This window comes from Hemiscyllium ocellatum, chromosome 32 (genome assembly GCF_020745735.1).
Source record: "Hemiscyllium ocellatum isolate sHemOce1 chromosome 32, sHemOce1.pat.X.cur, whole genome shotgun sequence".
NCBI lineage: Eukaryota > Metazoa > Chordata > Chondrichthyes > Orectolobiformes > Hemiscylliidae > Hemiscyllium > Hemiscyllium ocellatum.
Genome location: NC_083432.1, coordinates 21,937,675 through 21,952,778, shown reverse-complemented (window position 1 = coordinate 21,952,778; position 15,104 = coordinate 21,937,675). Strand labels below are relative to the sequence as shown.

Sequence of the window (15,104 nt, the reverse complement as noted above, 5' to 3'; positions counted from 1 at the left end):
TTTGCAAATTCTGGTTAAGAAATAGAGGGTCAATATGTTTGAAGTTAGGCTGGTTAAAATTGTGTGAATTGAGCAGGAATACAAACTGAAGTAGCGATGTATATTGTGTTTTGTGCCTCAGAGATATGCAGATGCAACTATCACGAGGTTGCATGTGTCAAAAAGAGCATTTAAAAGATCTGCTTTCTCATTCTTACTGCTGCCTTGATGGTACAGTGAGCAGTCAGCACAAACAATCAACCAGCAATTGCTGTCACGAGAAAATCAGTCTTGGACGCTTTGAATCTCTACTTGAAGTTGCTGAGTATCAAAATGTATTGTGCGAATCAAGGGAATACCACTGATAATGTCCTGCTTTGTCCTGGACAACAACCTTTGCAAGTTAGTTCAGCACTCCCCCAGTGTCTGACAGACTGAAGAAATGATCTTCTGGAATTCCATAAATGCTGACTGTGTGTCCATTAAGGGTGACGATGTGACAGGATACTGGCCTCTGTGGAGTTATTTTATGAGCGACCAGCCTCATCACAGAACTACACTGACAGAAGAAAAATGAATAAAAGAGAATATTTGAGCAAAATAAAAACTTGATTTTACACAGGGTGCCAATTTACTTCGGTAATAAAAATTCCAATAAACTAGCTTTATAATACTGTTAACTTTATTAATTAGTAAAAGATTTGACATTCAGCAATCTAAAGAAAATCATACATTTTTTTAACATGGCAATGGAGACTTGGCATGAAATATTTAACAACTAATTTGCAGAAATGAAGAATGTTTCCAGAAAAGGTGCAGCTCTTTTTAGCAGTCGACATTAACACCTTTTAACCTGCATTTGGTTCCCTGACATCTGTACACACTTTTCGCTTTTAGGATTCTTCTACAAGAATCTGGTAGCTTAATGGTGTCTCTCAGCTATAGCTTTACATCCTGCCACATGTGGCTTTCCCAAGTATAACCAAAGACGAATGTCCAGCCAGTGAAAGAGTCCAACGCTCTCAACACAAGTATAGATTGAAAAGTTCTCCTCCAACCTAGATGCATCACAGATTCAAAATCTCTCAAGATGGGGACATCATCTCTAAGCCCAACATTTCCTGCCTATCCTTAGTTGCCCTGAGAAGATTTCTAATACAACTGAATGGCCTTTAGGTCATGTCAGGGGGCACTTTGACTAGGAGACTGAAGTTACACAAACTAACGAGAGTAGTTGGTTTCCTTATTTCAAAGGATATCTCCATGAAGACTTGGGTCTCCATTAGGCACTGAATTTACAATGAAAGCCCTGTGAGCTTGATTCTGAATACTAATGTCCAAGTACACCCAAATACTAATAAAATCCACTTTTGGTCACAGGACTCACATTTTACAGCTATATATGGTTTGAATATTAAAACGGTGCATTGGCAAAAGTGACGAAGCCACTTATTAATATTTAAGTGATGCACAATAGCTTACACACTCACAGGGATAGCCACACCGGCATTTCTCAACTACCTTAAAATAACAACACAAAAGTAAACATTGTTCCTTAATGAAAAGCGATGTTGGTCATGAGCCTTCTATCGGCCTAGAATCAGGAACAGTCACTAATTCTGTCAAGTGCTAAACCTACTTAAATCTTTCAGAAATTTTAATTACAGATTCATATTCAGAAAATACAAATTACTTAGAAATTAACATTGTATCTGACCTTGGAATGAAAAAAATATTCCCATCTGTTTCAGTTCTACCTTTTGTAGAAACAGCCGAAAGGTTTCAAGGAATGAGTGGGCCAATTTTGTAATAATAAAATCACATTGTCCTCTCTAGCCATCAAGTTGGGTCCCCCAACTCTAGTAGTTTTGATTATTATCATTTCTCTTCACAATTGAACTATATTGCAAAGATGTCCCGTGCCTTATTAACACTGGGATTAAAATTGTCCTGGCCATTTCCGTTCTTGATACGGAATCACAAGCAGTTAGATATTGTTAAAAATTCCAAAGTCATGTTGCATTGCCTTTTCAGATAAAATTAATACGTCTAAAGTTTCAGAGACCTCACAGTGAAAAGACACAGAAACATACTCGGCTAAGGCTTAGCCAGAACATCTCTAGTAATTTGGACTACGCTAGAATTAGTTACACAAACACTATTTGGATACATGCGGAGGGGGCTGCTAACAATATACAAGACTTATAACATACTTTTCTGTTCAGTAAAGAGTGCTGAGCACAACATACAATGTCCATGCTTTGACATTTACACATATGGCTTATTTAGCACTCGGGTTTAATAAAACTTGGCCCATTTGAAAATGTATGCGTGGCGTTTATTTTTTTTCCTCTAGTGGTTACAGAAAAGACAAAATTTGACATTATAACATGAAAGCGCTTTCTGCTTCTGCGGCACACAGTCACTTTGTAGAGGGGAGAAGGCAGGACAATACTGAAAGTTATGCATCAGTGCACATAAGGGTGTTCTTAAGCATAGGACTGAACACCCTTTTCCTTCAGACATTCTATAAAATCCACTCTTTTGTTTCCAATTTCAAAAGGAACAGTCAGGAGAATTAAGGCTGTTGCTGACTCATTCACTCTCACACGGCAGATGTGGCTGTGGGTTCACTGTTGAGGGTTTCGACGATGTCATCCCTTTTCAGTTTCCGTAGGGCAGTGCAAAGTGCGTCCGTGGTGGCAGAGTCCTTGGCTGCCCAGTCGGAGAGGAGGGCACGCACTGGGTGTTCTTCCTGTTTGAAAGTGTCTATATGTTCCTCATTATACCCCAGCAAACCAGCCAGGTTACACCATTCAGCATCCTCCTCAGAATTATTCAGCAGCTGCTCTACCTCCTCCTGCTTGTGTGGAGGGAGAGTAGTGTAAAGGATTGGCTCAGCTCGGGCGGCTACAGACAACACAGAGAAAAAGAGAGAGAGACCATCAAATAACAACAGTGATGAAGATACCTCAGCACATCTTTTCATATAAGTTCAAACATCTTGCAGCTGTTAGAAACAGCTGATGCAGGGGATAAGTGAATGAATAAAAAAAACTCTCTCATAAATACACTATCAATGAGATTACTCCTTAACTTGGGGGGTGGCATGGTGGCTCAGTGGTTAGCACTGCTGCCCCATAGCACCAGGGTCCCAAGTTCAATTCCAGCCTCAGGCGATGGTCTATTCTCCTCGGGTTTGTTCCAGTTTCCTCTCACAATCCAAAGATGTGTAGATTGGGTGAATTGGCTGTGCTAAATTGCCCCGTAGTGTTAGATGCATTAGCCAGAGGGAAATGGGACTGGGTGGGTTACTCTCCAGAAGGTCAGTGTGGACTTGTTGGGCCAAAGGGGCCTGTTTTCACACAGTAGGGAATCTAACCTAATCACTTCAGTGTTTTCAGAGACTAACTGTTCAAATCAAAATTTAAGGCAGCAAAAGACCAGCAGACCAAGATATGTCAACACTGTGCATATTTCTTTTAGAAGCTATTACTTCAAATCGAATCAATCACTTTAAATCTACTAATATTTATAAAATTCAATATTCATTACTTTCAGATTTCAACAATTTTCACCCAATATGAGGCACGCACATAGCTTCCCAGCATTGATTGTAGGTAGCAAGGGCTTCGTTCATGAACAAGCAAACATTACAAAGGGAAGTGTGCAGGTCGTTCAATATTGGCAGCGGCGGATGGGCAGAGTGGGACCAAAAACAGGTTAGTGAGGTTCACCCATAACAGACGCCCAGGAAGTAAAACCAGCAAATGACAGGGATGGGCAGTTGAAGTTGCTTCATATAAAAAGGCAAGATCTGATACTTCAATTGATCCTTCAAAAACAGGGTATCTGTAAAGTAATCTCAGAATCCATAACTTTACTCCCCATGTTAGGGGAGTCTCAAACTATAGGACATAGGTTTAAGGTGAGGGGGAGAGATTGAAAGGGTCTTGAGGGGTAATTTCTTTCACTCAAGGGGTGACGAGTGTCTGGAACAGGCTGCCAGCAGTAGTAGTGGAGGCGAATACAATTTTTTCATTTAAGAAATGTTTGGACAGGAATGTGGATGGGATAGGTACACAGGGAAATGAACTAAATGAAAGCAAATGAGACTAGATAAATTGGGAAAACTGGGTGGAATGGACAAGTTGGGCTAAAGGGCCTGTTTCCGTGCTGTGACCCTCCAAAACTCAAAAGGGGATGATGTCTTGATTAAAGCGCATTGAACATAAATCCAAATCCCACAGTCTGATCTTGTAAATACAGCAAAAAATAATGGATGTGGACAACCAAAGACATTCCTGCAATTTGGTTACTACTTTTTATTGTCTATTTAATGAGTAAATGATTTTGAGCTGTATTGAGCACTGACAATTACACCTGTTGTGGGTCAATTATCTGTGGCCAATAATGTAATGGAGATTTATTCATTTAAAGTCAAAGGGAAGGGAAAGCAGAAAAATGTATAACTGTAACCCCATTTCAAATCCTCCACATGGTTTCAGTTCTTAACATACTGTCTTATTTTCCATTATTGCATCATATTTAAGGAAAGTTAAACTTCACTGCCAAACAAAAGCAACCAAAAGAACTGTGGATGCTGGAAATCAGAATTAAAAATAGAAATTACTGGAGCAACTCAGCTGGTCTGGTAGCATCTGTGGAGAGAAAACAGAGTTAACTTTTCCAATCCAGTGACTCTTCTTCTGAATGGACCATTACATTTACTTTATTCCTATTGGCATGAGGCTTGAGGCCAAAGTGTTAAAATGTATTTGTCTTCACCCAGGCTTTGAAACATTCAGGTGGACACGGTATTATCACTGAATTGTCACTAAATTGGTAATCCAACGGCCCAGGTAAATGCTATGAGGGTATGGGTTCACATCCCATTAGGGTTATTGATGGAATTTGGAGTCCATTAATACAATCTGTAATTCAAAACAAATAATGGTGACCACACAGTGATTATCAATTGCTGTGAAAACCTATCTGATTCACAGACGTCCTTTTAGGAAAGAAAACTTGTCATTCTGATCTGGAAGGCCTACTCTCATGACTCCACCCTGGAATAACTGCCTCCAGGAAAGACCTTCTAAAACTTTCAGCTTAAAGGCAACTATAGATAAGCAACAAATGTCTGCACGTGTAAGAATAAATTTTAAAACAAACTGCAGGTAAAGTAGCTTGATGTTGTGCAATTAAACTTCCGATGCATCAGGTTTAAAGAGAAATTGGGACATTCGAAATTTCGCCAATCCAAGTATCCCCACCCTCCCCCTCTCCACAAGCGCAACTGTGGCCGAACCGGATCCCACGGGATTCATTCTCATGCCAGTTTAGGAACAAGGTAAGAGCATCCTGACTGGACTGCCTGGCTTTGAGACCCACACGTTGGAAGCCTCAGTGAACTACTTAATAAGCCACTTCTCAGCTTAGTATTGACAACAGCTTGCTCACATCTGACAGCTCATTTTATATGAGCAAGTAACCCGTTAAGAGGTCAGAGCAGGCCATCTGTTTTCAGTGCTTCATTACATGTGTTGGCGTGCAATAGGCACTTGATGATTATAGAGCAAAAAGACAGCACAACAATTTAAATTGCATTTAATCAGCACGATCCAATGTTTCCAGGAAATGCATTATTATCAATTGAAGGGGTCAGAACTATAATAAGGACAGTTTCACAGAATGTCAAACAGGCAATTATTTTGTTAATTACAATGTCAAATGGTGTGTATCATTTTGTTTTTATTCATTCACGGGATGTGGGAATCACCAGCCAGACCACCATTAATTACCCACAATGAATGTCCTTGAGAAGATGGTGTTAAACCGTGTTCTTGAACTACTGCAGCCTGTGTGGTACATGCACACCCAGAGAGATGACAGGAAGGCAGTTCCAGGTTTTTGACACACCAACAATAAGGAGTAAGTGAGGACTGCAGATGCTGGAGTACCAGAGTTGAAAAATGTGGTGCTGGAAAAACACAGTAGGCCAGGCAGCATCCGAGGAGCAGGAGAATCGATGTTTCAGGCATAAACCCTTCTTCTTATGCCTGAAACATCGATTCGCCTGCCTAGCCTGCTGTGTTTTTCCAGCATTACATTTTTCAACACCAACAATAAGGCATGGTGGAACAGTTCCATGTCAATATATATATAGCTAGGTGGGAAATTTACCACCTGCTGTCCCTGTCCATCCAGGTTGGACAAGTCATGTGTTTGGAAGTTTACATCAAGAAAAGTGACTGTGTCTTGTCTTTCACTTCTAATTACTTGGAGATGCCAGTGTTGGACTGGGGTGGACAAAGTTAAAAATCACACAGCACCAGGTTATAATCCAACAGGTTTACTTGGAAGCACTAGCTTTCTGAGCGACGCTCCTTCTCATTGTGAAGGTTAAGGTCATGTTCACTGAATTTATAGCCAAAGGAGTCCAGTGTCATGGAGATGTGATACAGGAAACAATCTTAGATTAAAACTTTCATCTTTTAAAATTGGATATGTTGATTTCTGTTCTTCGATATGTAAATCCCAGTACTTCTTTTAAATTATATTCTCAAGGTAGTTCAGCTTTTTAAACAATTAGGTATGAAGTCTGTCTGAGTCCTGATGCTATGCCAGACTGACAAACAGAGTTTACAGAGTTTTACATGGATTCATGCAGTTTTTGGGAAAAATAGAATGTAATTCTGCAAAAACAAATTCGCCCATTAGCTTATATGTGTGCACATGTAAGAGTGATAGATTGAGTGTGCGTGTGAGTGTGTACATGTGGGCGTGAGTGTATGTGATAGAGTGTATGAGTGTGTGTGTGTGTAAGCTTGGTTATGTGTGTGTGAGTGTGATGGGGTATGTGTGAGAGGGTGCATGTGTTGGTGTGAGTGCGGAGGGTGCATGTGGGTGCATATGAGTGATAGCTTGTGTGTGAAGGAGGGTCTGCGCATGTGGGGGATGTGTGGGGGTGTGCGTGTAGTGGGGTCACCTGTAGTGTGACGCGAACCCAAGGTCTGGTTGAGGCCATTGCCAGGGGAACTTTGCTATTAGCTTCTGCTTGGCCACTCTGTGTTGTTGCCTGTCCTAAAGTCCGCCTTGGAGGATGGTCACCTGAAGGTCTGAGGCTGAATGTCTCGGACTGCTGAAGTATCCCCCGACTGGGAGGGAACACTCCTGCGTGGTGTCCATTCATCTGCTGCCATAGCCTCTGCTCAGTCTCACCAATGTATCATGCCTCAGGACATCCTTGCCTGCAGCGTATGAGATAGATCATGTTGGCCGAGTCACATGAGTACTTGCCACATAAATGGTCCCCACGTAAAATGGTGCCACCCGTGTCGATAACCTGACACATCTTGCAGCTGCTGCTGTGGCAGTGTAGTATGGTGTTATTGTCCTGAAAGCCAGGCAGTTTGCTATGAATCATGATCTGTTAAAAGTTTGGTGGTTATTTAAAAGCGAGAAGTGGAGGTGCAGCAAAGTGTTGGCGAGGTGCTCATGCTCTTCGATAATGTGTTGCAGGCTGTGAAGAACATGGCGTAGTCATTTGGCTCTCAGGAAGTAGTGGACAATGAAGGATAACTTGTCTGTTGCAGCCTGTGTCTGCCTCCAGAGGAAGTCATTACAGTTTCTTGCTGTGGCACATCAGAACTGGCGGGCAATGAGTTGAGTATCATACCCTGTTCTAATGAGGGCATCCTAAAGCATTTTCAAGTGTCCGTCAGATTCTTTCTCATCCAAACAGATCCTGTGTATGCGGAGGGCTTGTCCATAGGGGATGGCTGTTTTAATATGTTTTGGGTGAACGCTCGAGAAGTGTAGCATCATGAGGTTATCCATGGGTTTACGGTACAGTGAGGTGCTGAGGTGCCTATCCTTGATAGAGATGCATATATCCAAGAATGAGACAGATACTAAAGAGTAGTCCATGGGTGGGATGAAACTCATCGATATCGCTGTGTAGTTGTTTCAGTGATATTTCACCATGGGTCCAGGGGAAGAAAATGTCGTCAATGTATCTGGTGTATATAGTATTGGTTGGAAGTCCTGCGTAAATAAAAAGTCTTATTCAAACCTGTGCATGAAAATGTTGGCATATTGGGGTGCAAATTTGGTCCCCATGGCTGTTCCATGTGTCTGGATGACGAACTGGTTGTCAAAGGTGAAAATGTTGTGGACGAGGATAAAGTGGGTGAGTTGTAGGATGGTGCTCGGAGATTGGCAGTTGTTGGTGTCGAGTACTGAGGTTGTCGCCACGATACCGTCATTGTGGGGGTTGCTAGTGTAGAGTGCTGAAACGTCCATTGTGACATGGAATGTTCCTGGTTTGACTGGTCCATGGGGGCGGAGTTTCTGTAAGAAATTTGTAGTGTCCCGACAGAAGCTGGGTTCCCCTGTACAATGGGTTTCAAGACACCTTTGACATAACCAGAGAGGTTCTCACACAGGGTCCCATTGCCTGATACGATGGGAAGTCCTGGTGTGTTGGCTTTGTGTATCTTCGGAAGGCAGTAGAAGTTGCCTACACGAGAAGTACGTGGGATGAGGGCAGGTAGGAAACTCTACTGGATCTAAAGCCCTGATCAATGTGTTTATTTCACGAGTGTGCTTTTTGATTGCATTGGTTTGTAGTTGTCTGTAGTGTTCCAGGTTGTTCAATTGTTGCTATACTTCCTTGCAGTAATCTGTTCTATTCTGAATGATGATGGCTCCTTCTTTATCTGTTGGTTTGATGACAATGTTGCAATTGGTTTTGATACCATGGGTAGCGTTGCGTTGTGATCGGGTGATGTTTTACTCTACCTTGTGGGCGCGGCTAATGAATTTGACATTCACATATTTACTGACAGTTTGAGCAGACATGTCAAGCCCAGGGACAGCGGCCCTCCAGTGACCATTCTCCAAGGCGGACTTTGGGACATTCAACAACACAGGGTGGCTGAGCAGAAGCTGATAGCAAAGTCCGGTACCCATGGGAATGGCGTTAACCAGGATCTTGGGTTCATGTCACACTATAGGTGACCCCGCTGCACGATACACACACACACACACACACACACACACACACCCTCTTACACCGCACACACTTACCCAAGCGTACACACACTCTATCACGTACACTCATACTCACACGCATACTCAATCGGTCACTCCTACATGTGCACACATATAAGCTTATGGGGTGAATGTGATTTTGCAGAATTACATTCTATTTTTCCCAAAAACTGTGTAAAACTCCATGTAAAACTCTGTAAAACTATACAGAGGATTTGTTAGTCTGGCATAGCATTGGGACACGGACAGACATCACACCTACTGTTTAAAAAGCTGTCATGAGTTGGAGATGCCGGTGTTGGACTGGGATGCGCAAAGTTAAAAATCACACAACACCAAGTTATAGTCTGACAGATTTAACTGGAAGCACTAGCTTTCGGAGCGCTGCTCCTTCATCAGGTGGTTGTGGAGGATACAATTGTAAGACACAGAATTTATAGCAAAAGTTTACAGTATGATGTAACTGAAATTATACAATGAAAAATATCTTGATTGTTTGTTGAGTCTTTCATCTGTTCACATACCATGATAGTGGGTGTTAGTCCCCTTCAACATATTGTCTAGCTAACACCAATTGTTACAATTAACCTGAGAATGTAACTTTTAAAAAAAAGTTTTGTGATTTACACATGAAAGAAGTGAAACTATCATGGTATTCGAACAGATGAAAGATTCAACAAACAATCAAGGTATTTTTCAATGTACAATTTCAGTTACATCACACTGTAAACTTTTGCTATAAATTCTGTGCCTTACAATTGTGTCCTCCACTACCACCTGATGAAGGAGCGGCGCTCCGAAAGCTAGTGCTTTCAATTAAATCTGTCAGACTATAACTTGGTGTTGTATGATTTTTAACTTTAAAAAGCTGAGCTATCTTGAGAATGTAATTTTAAAGAAGTTCTGGGATTTACATAGAAACCAGCGTGTCCCATTATAAAAGATAAAGGTTTTAATCAAGATTGTTTACTGTTTCACATCTCCATGACACTGGACTCCTTTGGCTATAAATTCTGTGAGCATGATCTTAACCTCCACAACCACCTGATGAAGGAGCGGTGCTCCGATAGCTAGTGCTTCCAAATAAGCCTGTTGGACTATAACCTGGTGTTGTGTGATTTTTAACTTCTAATTACATCCTTTTAAAATTCTGAACTACATTAAGAAGAAGAATAGAAGAAAATCGTTAATCAGACTCAAAAAGTAATTGCAATGAAGTGGAAATTCATTACTAATTCTTTGCTTCCCTTTTTCTCCTGAATATTGTAGCACATAAAACGCCTGCTATATCTTTTCTAATGTCTGCACCAGAAGAACATGCAATCATTTAAATTCTGTTCTACATGCCGGCATTGTACCTACACTTCCTTTTGTATCATCACATGGAATTCTGGGACAAACCATCTCGAGAAAGGTTTGGTACTTCTTAGTCACTGCCTATTTCAAAAAATGCCATCAATGTATTCTTTCTGTTTTGATTTATTGATTTTAAAAATAACTTACATGCTTCAGGAATTACAGATTATTGTTTTCTTCTATCACTCAGCTTTAAGTACGATGCTTAATACTAAGCTACACCATTGCTTTCCAACTTATTTGGAGGAATATACAAGAAAACAACTTGTACCATGCCACCTGCAAACCAAAGTTCCTGTTTCCATCCAAGATAGCAATGACCCTCCATTTTACTGATGGGATAGCTTTGCCTATCCAACACATCACAGTCGTGAGGTTGTGGAATTCACTTTTGGGATTATTGTTAAAGTTAAAAGCTGGGCCAAATTAAAAAAGGAGATTTAATAAGTGAGTGAAGGAAAAGAGATTAAACAGATGTTGGAATGAGGCAAATAGGACAACTTACTCGAATGGATGGTAAATGTATGCAGGTGGGTTCATGTATTTTAATTTCTTATGCATTTTCTAATATGTCATAACTATAATTTCATAACCACCTTCTGAATGCTTGGCATCATGATGATGCCTTTTCATTATCTCCCGACATGGCAGATCGTGGAGCACCTGTTCTTGCATCGTTCACAATCTGGCACAACAAGCATCATGTACACATGGACTCGGGAAGGAGAATTAATTGCAATACAAGTGCAGCAAAAGATAAGAGAGTCAATAATAGTGCCCTGAAATGCATACATGAAGCAAGAAGCTGATCTTGTCCTACAGTTTGGTTTAATTCATTCCTGGGACATGGGTGAGGTGAGCATTCATTGTCATCCTTAATTGACCAAAGGGCAGTTAGGAGTTAACCACATTGCTATGGTCTAGAGTCACTTGTCCGCCAGACCAGGTGAAGGCTGGATATTATTATTAAAATATTTTATTAGCAAGCCAGGTAGGACAATCACTTTTTTAATTCCAGGCATTTTTAAATTGAATTCAAATGTCATCATCTGCCACGGTTGGCTTTGAAAATATGCCCCAAGAGCATTTATCTAGGGCTCAGGATGATGAGTCCAGTGGCGTGACCATTTTACCACCACCTCCCTCACTTCAGGGCAGCTGTCTGGCTGTATGTTTTCAGTGACAAAATGGGGAACTCTATTTGCCAAATACGTTGGGAGATTTGGCACACATCTGGTCTGGCTTAGACAGGCTAAATACAAGTTTAATTGCTATGACATTCAATGAGAAATAAAGAAACATTGGGTGTTGAAAGGGATTTGTAGGTGTGGGCAATAAGTCTGAGCCTCTTTAGTGACAAATCCTTTGGAATCCATTGTCACTGGATATCTAACTATAAATGTCTGGGCTCGTAAAACTGGGTGGTCCTAAATAAACTCACAAAGACCCAATCTGCTATGGCCAGATGGATATCCATATAAGCCAAATGTGATAAAATATCCATTGAGGTAGCAGATGGAAAGCAGCTTTAAGAAGCAGATTCCTTATTGCTAAACTCAGTGCGACTCTGCAGCAAAGACTGTTACTAGGGGACAAAAATGCCAGAGCAAATGGAAAATTTCTTCCATCACCCACTCCTCCATCCCCCAACAAACCCAGTTCTCCCAAGGAACTCACTATAAGAAGCACTGGATATGATACTCCAATACACCTTTCACACAGCCGCTGAGCATATCTGGAACACTAGGTAGGTCTCTTCAGTACATTAAGAAATGTTGCCATAATTTAAGCTATTCAAAGCTTTTACTGAGCTTTGAATACATTAATGCACAAAGCACTTCCGCTCACATTGGCACAGTGTAAAATGCATGTCTTGTATTGCATTATCAGCTGACAGACTGGATATTTGTATGTCATTTTGTTTCCCTTAAAGGGACAGAGCACTCAAATTATTCCACATTAAAAACACTGCAATTCTGGTTAAATGTTGGCATCCAGTGATGAATAATGATTTCCCATCCCCGTCGCTTCTCCATTTATGTTCCCGCTCCAGAACATAATCGAGACCAAGGATTTTGGGTTTCAAAAAGAAAACTTGATTTCAGAATTGTATGGGGACCATAGCCACTCGTTGTGAGGGTGAAAGTCAGCCAGAAGTGGTTTCCCTGAATTGGCCAAGAGATGGAAGTTAGAGGGAGGCCCTTCTGTCCAATTTTACACACTGGGGGGACTCTCAAAGCAGGACAGTAATAGGCGTTGTCTTCATGGAAGAAGGAGCGGTTCTTCTTTCAGGTACATAAAGGAGAGAAGGGTTGCTGCAAGCTGAAGAAACTAATTTATATTATCAATACGACTCAATTAATGTATAAGAGCAGGAAATTGAACGTATTGTTCACTTGAATTGTGAAAATGTTTAACAACCACAGAATTAGACTAGAGACTTTGAACTGAAACATTTATCTGGAGAGAGCATTTTCAGCTCTGTGACACTAGGTTCAGATGGTTTGTGATCTATAACTTGTGGTGGGAATGGTGACTTGAGTGAGGAATTAAAGCACCATTTGAAAAGCAATATCAAAGCACAATTTATAGTGTCTTTTCACATCGAGACAGCTCAAATCATTTCAAACAACTAACTAACTTTTGAAGTTCGGTAACTGTCATATAGTCAAAGTGAATTTTAAAATCGATTCTTTATTTTCAGGTGTATCTTCGAAAATGTACCCTCTGCAATATTAGGTTAAATAATGAGAAATGTTAAATGAAGTAACATCAGTAGGAAGATTTTTCAGAGTAACCACTTTTTTTAATGTCATTGTTTGATCCGTTTTTTGTGATTTAATTGTCTGCAAGTCAACATCTGACTCTATTATATTGGAGAATTTGTTAAACAACGCTTAATTCATTGCATAAGTTCACACTGGCAGTTTGCACTCCCAAAGTCAAAGTTATTTTTGGTCAACTTATATTTGGTCAAGGTATTGCAAAGCACTTTTTCATCATACCTGCAATTTTCTCATCTAAATTTTCTCAATTATTTAATGCTAGCAGTATGCCCATAAACAGTTTTCAAATCCCGCTTCAGAGATTAGAACACATAATCTCAGCCAGTACTCCTTCAACCAATATCACTAAAAGTGATTATTTGATTGGTTACCTCTTTGCTTATGACAGAAATTGCTGCATAAAATTGAGAAATGCAACAGCAAGTGCTAATGCGCAAATTGCTGTCTCAATTCTAATTTAACACATGACTATTTTAGAATATTCAGCATTTTCATAAATCTGTGAGAAATGAAACATTTCTTCTGATTTCAAATCTTGTTTGTTGCTTCATTCGTGTTCACAAAATCATAAAACAACACAGTACAGAAGGTGCCATTCGGCCTACTGTGTCTGAGTTTGTTCATAGAATCCCTAAAGTGGGGATAAAGGCCATTTGGCCCAACAAGTCCATACTGACCCTCCAAAGAGTATCCCTCCCAGACCCATTCCCCCTAGCCTATATTCACCCTTGACTAATACACCTAACCTACACATCCCTGATCCCTATGAGCAATTTAGCATGGCCAATTCACCTGACCTGCATATCTTTGGACTGTGGTAGGAAACCAGAGCACCCGGAGGAAACCCACACAAACAGAGAGAGAACAGCAGTTTTAAAAGGGAGAAGAACAGACAAAGGAAGCACATGGTGAGGTCATTGCAGGAGAGAGAGAGAGAGAGAGAGAGAGAGAGAGAGAGAGAGAGAGAGAGAGAGGGAGAGAGAGGGAGAGAGAGGGAATTTGCACAGTTACTGCCTTTGATGTTTGCCAGAAGAAGTGGTGGAGGCTGGTACAATTGCAACATTTAAGAGGCATTTGGATGGGTATATGATTAGGAAGGTTTGGAGGGACATTGGATGGGTGCTGGCAGGTGGGACTAGATTGGGTTGGGATATCTGGTCGGCATGGACAGGTTGGACTGAAGGGTCTGTTTCTATGCTGTACATCTCTATGACTCTATGACTGGGACCTTACATTCATTCTGGGACATGCTAAACAAAGACACACAGGGGAATTCCTAGAGGCCTGGCATTCAAACTAGGACTCTACTAACAAACACGTCGATTTGGATCCCATTAACCAACCTCTGGGAAAAATAACCGGAACTGATATCGCCCACCACAACAGACCAAGACAGATAAATAGCAAGCAGGACAGAACACCAGCGCTTCATTGGAGGCTCACTGATGATGCTACCTAGCATGGTGACAGACCACCTGAGAATAAACCCACTGGCTCTGCAAGCAAACGCGCAACCTGATACAGGATGGAATTTGGCTTGAGACAGATGATGTACCAACATTTCCAAGAATGATTACTTATTACTGAGCTCTCCTTTGATAAAGACACTCTCTATTGAGTCCATGCTGCTGTAGTGATTGTAATAAAGTCATCCAGATGGCCCTCAGAATATGCGTTCCACGATTGGGGCTGTTAATCTGGTCCAATCTGGAAGCACTGGCAGACAGATAAAAAGACGAGTGTCAGACATTCTGACACACAGAAGGAGCTGACACTCTGAGGGAGCTGGATCAGCTTCAAGGATGTTCTATCTGTAAATAAAGGTTGACTTGTTGATGAGATACCTGCCTCTGTGCAGTTATTTTACCATGCTTTTAGAGTTACATAATCATATAAACATGACCAGCGTAAAATCTCATGTTAGCC

The 15,104-nt window shown here is 41.0% G+C and overlaps 1 protein-coding gene across 1 annotated transcript in view; it reads right to left on the bottom strand.

The window, feature by feature from the left end:
• Nucleotides 1–660: 660 nt before the first annotated feature.
• ngfrb (nerve growth factor receptor b) overlaps nt 661–15,104 on the bottom strand; it is a 177,060-nt gene continuing 162,616 nt past the window's right edge. The window contains exon 6 of the mRNA XM_060848555.1: nt 661–2,889. Coding sequence (XP_060704538.1) covers nt 2,585–2,889 — 305 coding nt within the window. The 3' untranslated portion in view covers nt 661–2,584. The remainder of the gene's footprint in view (nt 2,890–15,104) is intronic.